The sequence below is a fragment of the Sapajus apella genome, unplaced genomic scaffold (assembly GCF_009761245.1).
Source record: "Sapajus apella isolate SASKATOON/1434 unplaced genomic scaffold, GSC_monkey_1.0 scaffold18, whole genome shotgun sequence".
NCBI classification, from domain to species: Eukaryota; Metazoa; Chordata; class Mammalia; order Primates; family Cebidae; genus Sapajus; species Sapajus apella.
In genome coordinates this window covers 11,843,893-11,856,072 of record NW_022436958.1, presented here as the reverse complement: position 1 = coordinate 11,856,072, position 12,180 = coordinate 11,843,893, and the positions used below count along the sequence as shown (strand labels likewise).

Sequence of the window (12,180 nt, the reverse complement as noted above, 5' to 3'; positions counted from 1 at the left end):
AACTCACTTTTTACACTCCTTAACCCTTCAGTCAAACAATCAACCTTGTGTTAGTTCACCTACAAATTAACTGTAGGCCCCAGAAGGGAAAACAAGTACTGTCCTTGTGACACTTTTACCATATACACAGCATGGTGCCTGGCATACCACAGGTAATCAAGCATTGGGTGAGTGGTTAAGCAAAAACAAAAACCCTCAACAATTTCTACCTCATCTGCTACAAACAGCTTTAGTAAACAATGGGACATTTTTCATTTCTATTATCTTAATTAAAAAAACATAAAAAAGATCTGACAGCAGTGAAGTAACTAGGAATGAAAGAACAGGTCTAGGATGAGGTCCAGGAAATGAAGAACACAGGAAAAAAACAAACTCGCTCTCTCCTAAATACCATTTCCTTGCTAGAGAAGGAGGATAAACCATACCTGGTTTATATGCACCAATCCCATTTGTAAATTGACAGATGAGACCCTGTACGAGCCAAAGAAAACCTGAATTCAAGATTTCAAAATTTAAACAGAAGTCACTTTTAGAAATAAGGCGGATTAATTTTAATGTGCAACTTTATCTTATTTAAAGCTATTGATAAATAGCTTTAAACTTTAAATTTTGTCCCTTCTCCCCTTCCTCCCTTTTTGCTTTTGGACACAGAATTTTAGAAAATCTCCAGCTGGCCTCGTCTGAACATTTCTAAGTGTAATAAATAATATATGCCTGATGGGAGTAGTTTTTTTGTCACGCTGCATGTCTAGATAATTTATGACACTTCTCCCCACAATTAGAAGTATATGTTAAAGTAAGTTGTAATTTAAATTACCAATACAAAAATCACACAACAAGGTAGGACACAGAACAACATCTATAGTAGCCCTGTACTATTTCTGAGACACACACACACACACACACACACACACACACACACACACACGAATACTCATGCATAAGACAACAGCATTATATCATATTTTAAACATATTTAAAAAATACAGTTGCAAATATTTGTGAGATGTGAGCTCTATTAGCAGAAATCTAATACAAACTCTATGTTTAAAAACAATCACTTTACACACCTTAAATACATAAAATTTTTATCAAAAAATCAGATTTTGGTATTTCATAAACATACAATAAAACTCCATTACACTTCACTTAAAAATAAATATAATTTAATAAAATGAAAGTAAAAATATCAATCTGAAAAGCTGTCCTCCATATACTGTTAAATTAAAAGAAGCCAGTTGTGAAATAGTTTATAGTTTATAAAAAAGAAAACATGTATACTCAAAAAAATCAGGTTAGAGAAAGGTATCAAGGGATATACACCAACCTGTTAAAATTGGTTATTTCAGGAAAGTGACAGAGAAAGGGAGAGAGGAGGAGAAAATTCTTCTGTTTTTTCATACTTCTTTCTGTACAGTTTGTCTTGATACCATAAGCATATATTTATAATTAATTTTTTAATTAGAAGAGAATTTTAAATGAAGAGAGAAAAAGCAGAAGAGAAAGAGATATGTTCATAAACTCCAATCAGTAGTCAACCTATTTCAAGACATGTTTCTATGAATGTAATATTTTATTAAGTATAACTTGTTATTAAAATATTAAATACTCACTAAAATTTAGTAAATTTCTCCTGCACCCTCCCCCAATAAGAAAGCTGCATGCTCTCCTAAATTAACTTGGCTGAAAAATGTTTTCCTACCCTTACAGAATATATAGACTCACCTACAAAGCATTTTCACAGAGAGCTTGGTTTCTCAGTAGATAGTAATTTGACATAACATGAAAGGTCAACCTATTATTACTTTAATGCTAAGGTCAAAAGGATTATTTTGTATGTCCAATTTAGGTATCCCAAAGTCTTTAGTCCTTATCAGACCCACAGTCGAGACAAACTAACATAATGTAAGGATTGAACAGCTGATGTTACTTAAGAATTAATTTGCAATACTGAAGTGCTACTTATATAGCCTTTAAAAGTAAACAAGAAGCTAACTTCGTGCTTGTTAAAGGTAGGTCCTTTCTAACCCTTAGAATTTATTTTCTTATCAAGTGGTATTTTATCAGCACAAATATAGATCTTATAAGCAGGAAGCAAGCTCACATATGGTTATGAAAGCGGTGCCATTTTACTGAAACTGCATTAACTCTAACCACAATAAGACTTCTTAATAATAGAGTCCATAAATTCCCTCATATTCATGACTCACTGTCACTAGAAAAACCAGTTTGCATTGTTTACTCAATGCACATAATAAAAGCATCTTCCTATATGTGGGAAGATAGTTTCAGCACAGGCAAAAGAAGTGACCTGGGTAATGAAAACGAATACAATGCTTCAGTCTGTGATTACAGAAATAACTGAATAATGTCATTCTCTTATACAAGCCTGAAATACTTCAACTTATTTTACAGCCCCTCCCCCACAAAATTATGGCCTCAAGATTTCTCTCAAGGCAAAGCCGTAAAGCACCTGAATGCTTATGAAAGGAATCCCTGGACATACTAGATTATCTCAGTATAATTCCAAATGCAACAAACTCAATTCAGCAATTCGGCACTTACTGAATGATTATTACATACAAATACTGTGTAAGACACAGTAGTAATTACAATACATACCTCATCTTCAACAGGCTTACAATCTAGTGGGAGAATGGAACACATTATGAGCCCTTCTCAGCAAGAGTTATTTATCTAAATAGCAAATGAAAGAATGACTCAAGTACTATTTTCTCAACTCTATCAAGGATGGATTACAACTAATACAATGCTAGATGCATATGACAGATGTCTTGGGGTGTAATGGGATGAAAGTACAAAAAGACAAAGGGAGTATGGAAAACCGCATGCCCTGCTCCAAACTTTGTATCCTTTGCTGTGGCTCACTGAGAGGCCACATATATTTTAAGCACAGAAGTAACATAATCAAACATGTAAAATGCTATTCTGGTAATAGTACAGATGAAAGGAGAGAAACTGAAGCAAAAGACCATCTAAGAGATTATAGAAATAATCTTAGCCTTAGGAGTAACAATCTCTTGAATGATAATAGGATCAATAAGGATGAAAAGGTGAATGAACAGGACTTGGTAAATAACCGAGCCAAGAATAGTTGTCTCCAAGGCTTTCATCCAGGATGAATAAGAATAAAGTGATACCATGAAACAATGACAGAAATACAGGACTTATGAATTGTAAGTGAATGAAGCCACTATAAATGGCTTTAATTAAAAAAAAAAAAAAGCAACCACCACCAGCAAATTGCTTTTTTCTATGCCTTCAACTGTGCTAAATTTATTCTAGAATTCGTATTTTTATTTGTTACTAGAAACCATAATGAAAGACCAGACTTTAAAGTACTTATACCCCTCCATCACTTCTTCAGGATAAATACTAACACAACGAGGAAAAATTATAAACAACTTGATGTCTCAGAGATAAAGAATCCCTCACCTAACTGCCAGAACCCGCTTAATAATAATGAGAACAACGTCTTACAACAGACCAGTTCATTCACAAACCAACCTTTAGCCAAAACTTTGAGGAAAAGTCTCCCTAAGAATGACAACTTTTATGGCACTGTCTAAAGGCACTTAAAGAATCCAGAGGAAGGATGCTCCAGAAATCCATGGCAAGACTGTAAGATCTATTCCTAACTGGTGTGGAATTAAAGTTGAAATATGGGGACATGAATATGAGGTGAAATACAGAAGTCACCTTAAGACTTCAAATATATAATATCTCTCCTACCTACTTCGCTTACCCTTCGAAAATGTCTTAACTAATAGGAATTGGCAGTATCCACTCAAGCACAGAAATTTTTATCTACAACCCAATCATATGTTCATAAACTGTATTCTAAAAAGGGTTCACACACCATATTCCAAAGTGTACTTTAGAATTTTTGGAAATTTTTAATGGAAAACACATGAATATATCCTTCTATATTTCTATGACTTCTTCTCTTTTGTCTTATGTGAGACAATGTTAATGTAAGATGATATTATTCCTTATTTTAGTAGTCACACAAACTATTCAATATCCAAAAGTAGGAAAATAAATTAGCCTACAGGATGATTTTGAGATGGCAGAAATGTTTACTGAATTATATAAAACAAAAGGCATTTGCTTTCTGAAAAAAGCAGAACAGCATAAGCAATAAGAACAAAGCTTTAGTGTCAAAGAGTCCTTGGGTCAGATTTTTTTAATCTATAAAATGAGGACTTTACTACATAAACAACTGTGTGAGATAATAGTAAATTAGTGTTTTCCATACCTGGCTGGTCACTAGAATTGCCTGGGAAGCTTATTAAAAACATAACATCCCAAGCCCCATTCCACATTTTCAAAAGTGTGGTCCCAAAATTTGTATTTTTTAACAAATTCCAAAGATGGTACCAGTCCCACAACTTGGAAATCATTGAAAAAAAAAGTTATTTTATGCTTTTTATGTTCCTATATAATTTATATCTTTATGTATAATGTAACTTAACAGACCCCTAGTACACTGTAAAACATTCAATAAATGCTCGATGTAATTATCGTTATTTTGAAACAGGAGATAAAGCTAAGCCTTTTGTAGCTTGATGGCCACAAAGTAGTCTTGCAGACAAGTGGTCTTGCAGAACAACGGTTTGTAAAAGCCTCTCAGCAAAAAGAAGACTTGAAGCATGAAATCATAATGCTTCAGAGACTGCAAGAGATGACAGAAGTGAAGTTCCACACTAATGACAATGCCCTTTTTCCACAAGATAGTTTATGAATAAAGGAAAGCATGAAGTCAGGCCTGTCTTGTATTTTTCATAGCAAAGCTTGACCATACCAGGTCACTCTATCACAAAATCTTTACATTCCTTATTTTTCAGAAATTCATACAAATTCACAAAAAACTCATGACAGAGCATCCAAGTACTAAATAAATGTGTGCAGTAACTTTAACCATAATGAATATCTAAAATCTACAGAGATGTATGGATACTCACAGAAAAATCCCTGGTTCTTATTTATGAAAAATAATAACATCTTTCCTTTTTAAAAGTCCAAACCCTTCAATTATTTAGTATTCCTTAAAGACTTGACCTCATACATAGGATATAAAGCCCTTTAAGAAAATCTTTAAGCACATTTTTGTAACAATACTGTACACAGATCAGTATTATCTTTTAGATTACATTTTAAAACTCCTTCTATTAAAAAACCTTAACAAATTTATTTGTAAATGTGGTTTCCAGCTTGTTTCTATCATATCACAGATCTGGTAAATTCAGGAAACTATTATAATACCAATTAATCTCTCTTCTAAATTTTGATACTAAAACAAATTTTTAAAAAGCTATCACTGACAGAAGGTAAAGTGAATTCTATGGCCATTTGGAGTAAACTACATAGACTAGGTACTAAAACCTTTTATTTTAAAGCACTTTTCAGAAATGATTCTTAATGAACACAAATTTAGTTACTAATATTTAAAAGTTTAAATACTTAAGGTGTAAAAAATAATGATTACCTAATTACCGAACATGGTATTTTACCTTTGGGTTTATTTGTCTACATACACATCTTACAAAGATTATAAAAATCCATGATCTAATGGTAACAGATTGCTGCAAGCACTGAGAAATAAGTGTGTTATATAAATAAAGCTTAAAGGGAAGGAGTTGTTTAGGTCATTAAATTATAGGACTTTACTATTTTCTTCTACCAAATTTTAACCATTAATCCTTCTGGTATTACAGAAACAAAGTTATACCAAGAGATCCAGAAGGTTGAGGTAATGTGATCTTAAGAGTTAAAAGAAACACAGTAAAAGCTAGAATTCAGAGATGTCTCAAGCAAGTAAAACCAAAAGTTACCAGCTTTCATAGGACTGTAGAATATTATATAATTCAATGAAAAGTCCTTATAAAGCACTAGACCTGCACAAACTGTCTACATGGTAAGAGAATGTAGAAAATTAAATGAATTTAATTACCCTCTACACCTATATTTCCAGAAACATTTGGGGTGTGGTGTGTGACAATCAAGAGCCTTAAAAACATTTTTAATCTTTGGAACACACTTGATATGAGGCAACCCAAAAAAAATACTTGATCTATCAACAACACATGGTAAGAAAGGTTGCTTTTCTGCTCCTCTTCCCAAAAAATATTTATGGGTATATCTTTCTGAAGCCTTTATGAAACCCCTCTTCCTGGGTCTATCCCCATGGATAAAATGTTCTGGCAAGTGGTCTTGAAGAAGGCACAGAAATTTAGAAATGGAAGAGGGGACAGAGGGCAAAGACAGGGTTATGATTTCACTTCTCCATCATAAATGACTTCTCAAGAAGCAAAGCAGGTTAATACTTAAAAGTATTAGAATGAATGTAAAGCTCTCCAAAGAGAAATAGCAATGGGAATACCCCTTCATTCTACTTCACCTCAACCCTTAAGTGAGAAAAGTTTAGGACTGTACGTTAATAAGTTTGCAAAGTTAGATATAGTTCTCATGACAATAAACATTCAAAAATTAACTCCAAAGGAAAATAACTTGTAATAGGTTAGTGAGTTTCACCACAGTAATATTTCTCAAAAATATAAAATTTAAAACACTACAAAGTACAGGACAATAACTTACTTGAGTTGGAACAAGTACAGGAGGGTAGGCCATCTTGTGATGCCTGTACACATAAAATGCACAAATGACAATTCCCGCAATTAACATAAGTGGCACCAAGGAATAGAGCAGGATGTTGTAATAGGGTGGCTTAGGTGTAACTGGATTTGAAGTGGCTGTGAAAAGGGGAGGGAAAAATAACTCAGATTTGGTCAACAAAATTCTATAATAAATATTTGTCACAGTCTCAAATTTGGGGGAGAAAAAGAATATAAGGAGGTAGGGGTCAATTATTCCATCAACACAAATATATTTGTTTCCAATCTACAGTTGGGCAAACCTATGTATTTTCCCTATGAACTTACGCTGTGCGACTTCCATCTCCGGAAAGTAAGAAAACTTTTCATTACACATATTGCCCTCACAGCAACAAAAATATACTTCAGGGCTATCTTTTTTTTCTACACAATCAGTCCTATAAATAAACAGAGAAAAAATAATTAAAATCAATATTATTATACTGACCCTAAAATAGGTGGTTTTATTCTGCAATAAAATAATAAATTAGACATTTATATTCAAATTCAAGATTTGTACTAATATCTAATAATTCTTAAAAAACAAAAATGTTCCTGGTTTCCTGTTACTAAATCTCTTTAGAAAAAAAAAAATCAACAACTGACTTTATAACAATTATACTGACTACTAGGGACTATTACTATAATCTGGTTTTTAATGAGCATCCTAAGGCAACCATCTTTTTTTTGCTTTTTTTAATTATTAGAAAAGCTTGAAGAGGAGCCATAAAGTCAATGAGGCCATTTGGTAGAGTGCTTTGGCTCACAAGAAATATAGCTTTCCTATTTTGAGAATATAAAAACTATATATATAACTGAAAACTATAAAACTGTGGATGTGTGTGTATGTATACACATAGATACATGCACACATGCTAAATGATAAAAGCTCGTATCTCTTGGGTGAAACATTTCAACAGAAGAGACCCAAACTAGGCTGAGGAATTTAAACTGTCTTTGTTTTTTAGAGTGCAGATTTAAATTTTCTGAACGCAATGAACAGGGCTGAGATGAGCAACAAGTAGAAAACAAATACTTAACAATAATTATATAGGACCTACTAACTCAAATTGATTAGAATTAAACTAAAATAAATAAAGCAGCCTTCAATATAGGACTTTAAGTCATGAAAAGTAGTAGATTTAAGCCTCTAGAACAAATCCTAATCATCGACTAAGAAACAGCTAAACCTATTTTACAAAATCAACATCAGGTAAACTTAAAAGATGTATCTTAAAAATAAACTGAACTTTTGAAATACTTGTCAGAATGATGAGGTAGAGTTTAATTCTTAAGTGAAAAGCTGAAGAAATTTCAGGGAGATGGGAGTTTTAACAAAATCAAACTAAAATACACTCAACATCAACATCTATTTAGCAGAAGGTTTTTTAAAGACAATGAAAGCTAAGTTTTAACAATTTATAAAGAGAAATGTATAAATTTAAAATCTGGTATTTAAAATCATGCCTCAAATGGCAGCAGATTAACATGATAACTTAGCCTAATTCATTCAATAGTTACTTTTCACCATTCAATTTCATTCTTCTTTTATCATTCTTTTCTTCCACACTTTGACAATTCTTGAATCTTTTCCTCTTACTATCCTACTTGTTTTTCATCAAATTTAGAGTATAAAAACAAAAATTTTATGGTTTAAAGTTAGCATTTAACCCCCAGACACAAAGGTGGTATAGTAATTACCATTCTAAGAGCAAAAATTTGCACTGAATAACACACTCTGCAGACTCCAGTGAAAATGGCTCACTACTCTTTTCGGCACTGTCTAAGTCTCACGTAGCTGGAATATGGGCTTTAGGTAAAAAGCAAAGTAGTTTTCTACTACAAAAAAGAATAGGAATCCCTGATTTCAACTAATTAATAAAAGATAGTTTTTGATAAAGATGACTCCCAAACTCATTTTTCCCCAATCTCTTCCTATTTACCTTTCATATCACTTGACCACTTCTGTTAGTAGAGGCTGATGATCAAAAAATGTGGCTAAAATGTATAAGTACATAGAAATAATCCCTGGAAAAGTCACATACTTAGAAGTACATCCTAAATACTAAATATATATCTAAATCTAAATGACTGTGTTCTAATTTCTCATGAAAAGTGCAGTTAATCCAATTTTCAAGGGCTTATTCAATGCATTTGCCTTTAGTCACATATAGATAATTAAACACAGATTCTAGGTAATCAACTGAGGCTCCTGAAAGTGATCCAGAAGTATCTAGTGTTCATTGTAAACAGCAGTACTTTTTGGCTCCAAAATGTCTGTTTATCTACGACTTCACAGCTTCTGCTGGTCTTCACCATCCACCCACAATAGAAATCCTGTGTCCCAGGCAGTTAAGGGATCACCGTAACAGCTATGGGATTCCATACAGAAAGATCACAGGCAGTCAATAACATGACCACTGTATTTTACTTCCAGTACAGAATAAAGCAATTTAAACAAGTATGCAGTTTTCTATGAGCACCGTGTTAGTTCTGATGAAATTTTGATCATCAGGTTAAAATGTCTTGTAGGGTAAAGAGCGAAGGCCCTACTTTTCAAGTAAAAAATGTAGTAAGATCAATTTCTTCCAGATACATAAAGAAGGAAAATGAAACAAAATTAAACACTATGATCAAGTTTTATTCTTCTTGAGGATAGATTTTTCAACAGACTCTTTTAAAGTAATTTTTTAAATGTTTTCCTTAATACTGGCATGTTTAAGGTTCATAATTCTAACAAGATTGGGGAAAATAGTTTTTATTTCAGAGTTATCCCTACGTGGTAGGTTATTCAAAATATATCAATGATAAAACATAAATATGCCATGCTTATTTTATTACTTTAAAATATACTGTCAGGGTATATTATAATGTTCTTTTTAACTTCATTTTTTTAAAAAAGCAAAAAACATTTAATTGAAAATTCATGCACTAATCTTTCCCCTTTCAAAAAGGGGAGAAGGATAATGATGAAAATTACTATCATAAGATCTTAAATGCGTCCTTACCTGTCATAGCAGTTGATATCATCCAGCCAACAACCTTGTTTCACTATTTCAATGGAACCAGAAATATTCTTCCAAGTGGCAAAACAATGCCGCCGTTTATCTTTGTCACCATAACACGGTTCAACACCTGTTTGATTGGTTCTGTCTTTTTCCCAATTAGCATTAAAGAAAAGACACTCCTGAGTTTCTGATCTACCAAGTATAGCACCTATAAGGTAATAAAAACAACAATATTACCACATTAGCTCTTAACATAAGAGACTGTTCCCCAAGATAGCAACTTCAGGTATTCCTAAAATATCAATAATTTACTGTCTACCCAGTGTTATAACTTTGGGTTTAGGTTTCCAGGTTAATCCCTATACTTTAAATATAAAAATAACCATTATAACAGGAAATAACCATATATATCACAAGATTTCTTTGGCCAACACCAAATAATCGTATATATCACAAGATTTTTTTGGACGAAAATAATTATAATAGGACATAACTATATACATGTATCACAAGATTCTTTGGACAACAGTTTCACTTCACTTGAGAACATCCTTGATGAAAAGCCACAGAAATTGTTAATTGGCCCTTCAATAGACTATTTTTTAATATTGTATGTGACAAAATAAAAACTAAGCAAACAACTCTGCTGCACCGTAAATATAGTTGACTCCTAACAACGCAGGGGGTAAGAACCACTGACTTTGCACACAAACAAACATCACTATGTAACTTTTGACTCCCCCAAAACTTTCCCAATAGTATCAACAGTCGATTAAAACATATTTTCTATATTATACATATTATATACTATATTCTTACACTAAAGTAAGCTAAAGAAAATGTTACTTGAAATGTTATTTGAAAATCATAAGAAAGTGAAAATACATTTACAATACTGAACTGTATTTATGAAAATACATTTACATCTTCTGTTCACAAAATAAATCTTCTGTCTCAAATGGCAACCACAGCTGCAGACCTCAATCTACGGTATATATCAAATCACTCAACTTTTTCTTGTAATGTCAGGACTTTTCTTAGGATCAATTCCAGTATCACCAGTGGCACTCTGTATGGATCCCATGGTGTTATTCAAGGTTTACGGTATTGCACTAAACATAATGAAAAATATGCTAGAACCTCAAGAGATCACTTTTTACTGTGATATGCAATTTAATGGAGAGACAAACTGCTCAAGCTGAGATGATTAGCATCATATGGTGCTTTAGGCAGATATTCGCAACACTTGAGCTCACCGTAATAGCAACAGGAGGTGGCTATGAAATTATTACAGTTGCATAGTATGTACTATAGTTAATTCTACGCAATTATACTTTAATGCTGTATCTTTACATTTGTTTACATTTCTCTCAACTGCAAACTGTGCCATGCATGTATGGTCTGTAAGTGTGTGTGTAAGTTTTGATAAATTTTAACTTTTTATAATAGATTTGTATATATATTATGGTAGTAAATGATAAAATAGACTGGTTTCTACATATATTTCATGCGTTCATGACATATATCTTTTTCTTAATTTTTTCAATATTTCCAGGCTATAAAGTTCATTTCTGAGTTTTTTTCAAATATCCCAAATCTTCTTTCCCAACATTTATTGAAAAAAAGTTCATGTATGTATAGACTGACACAATTAAGACCCATGTTATTCAACGATCAACTGTACAATGGTTGCCTCAAGAAAAAGTCCCCATATGACTGAGTTATAAGCAAACTATGGTTATTTAGACTTGGGCATCTGACAGACATGTTCTCAAAAGTAAACCAAGTGAACCTGTGGCTTCAAGAAAAGCAACTAGCAAGTAAGCATTTCCAATGATAATATTTAAGTTTTCAAGTAAAAATAAAAAATTTTGAAAACTTTTATCTACTACCATTAGCATGACAACTTTCAAAAAATACTAAAAGAATTTTCTGATGAGATCAGTGGTGATATTGACTGTGACTTTTAAATATTGAATAATGAAATGTGTCAGTATTTAGAAAGTCTATATAATTCAGAGAACCAACATTTTCCAAATGAATTATGTATGATATTACAGAAGCAGTCATGGGTTAAAAAATTCACTCAATGTGCATGACAGAGCAATAGATTTTAAGTCACGAAAGACAAAAAGTTCATTAATGGTTTCAGGTTCTCCACTGCAACTAGCTTTTACAAAATTATGTCTCATCTGGAAAACAAGGAAAGAAGTATAAAGAAGAATTCATACTTTCTGATTTTAAGACTTGCTATAAAACTTCAGCAATAAAGATAGTGTGGTTACAGTGAAAAGACAGACATATGTATCAATGGGACAGAATAGAGAATCCAGAAATAGACACACATATAAATGGTCAACTGATGTAGAGAAAAGATGTCAAGACAATTCAATAGAAAAATGATAGTCTTTTTTTTTTTTTTTTTTTTTTTGGAGGGGGTTTTTCTTTTTTTTCCCGGCGGAGGGGCACGGCGCCATCTCGAACAACCGCAACCTCCG

The 12,180-nt window shown here is 32.4% G+C and overlaps 1 protein-coding gene across 4 annotated transcripts in view; it reads right to left on the bottom strand.

Annotated features, from left to right (window-relative positions):
* ACVR2A (activin A receptor type 2A) overlaps window positions 1-12,180 on the bottom strand; it is an 87,652-nt gene that overhangs the window by 24,035 nt on the left and 51,437 nt on the right. For all 4 annotated transcript variants that reach the window (XM_032286245.1, XM_032286242.1, XM_032286243.1 and 1 more), the window contains 3 exons: window positions 9,683-9,890; window positions 6,963-7,072; window positions 6,619-6,773 (listed from right to left, as the gene is read on the bottom strand). In XM_032286245.1, the coding sequence (XP_032142136.1) occupies window positions 6,619-6,773; window positions 6,963-7,072; window positions 9,683-9,890 (473 nt within the window). The remainder of the gene's footprint in view (window positions 1-6,618; window positions 6,774-6,962; window positions 7,073-9,682; window positions 9,891-12,180) is intronic.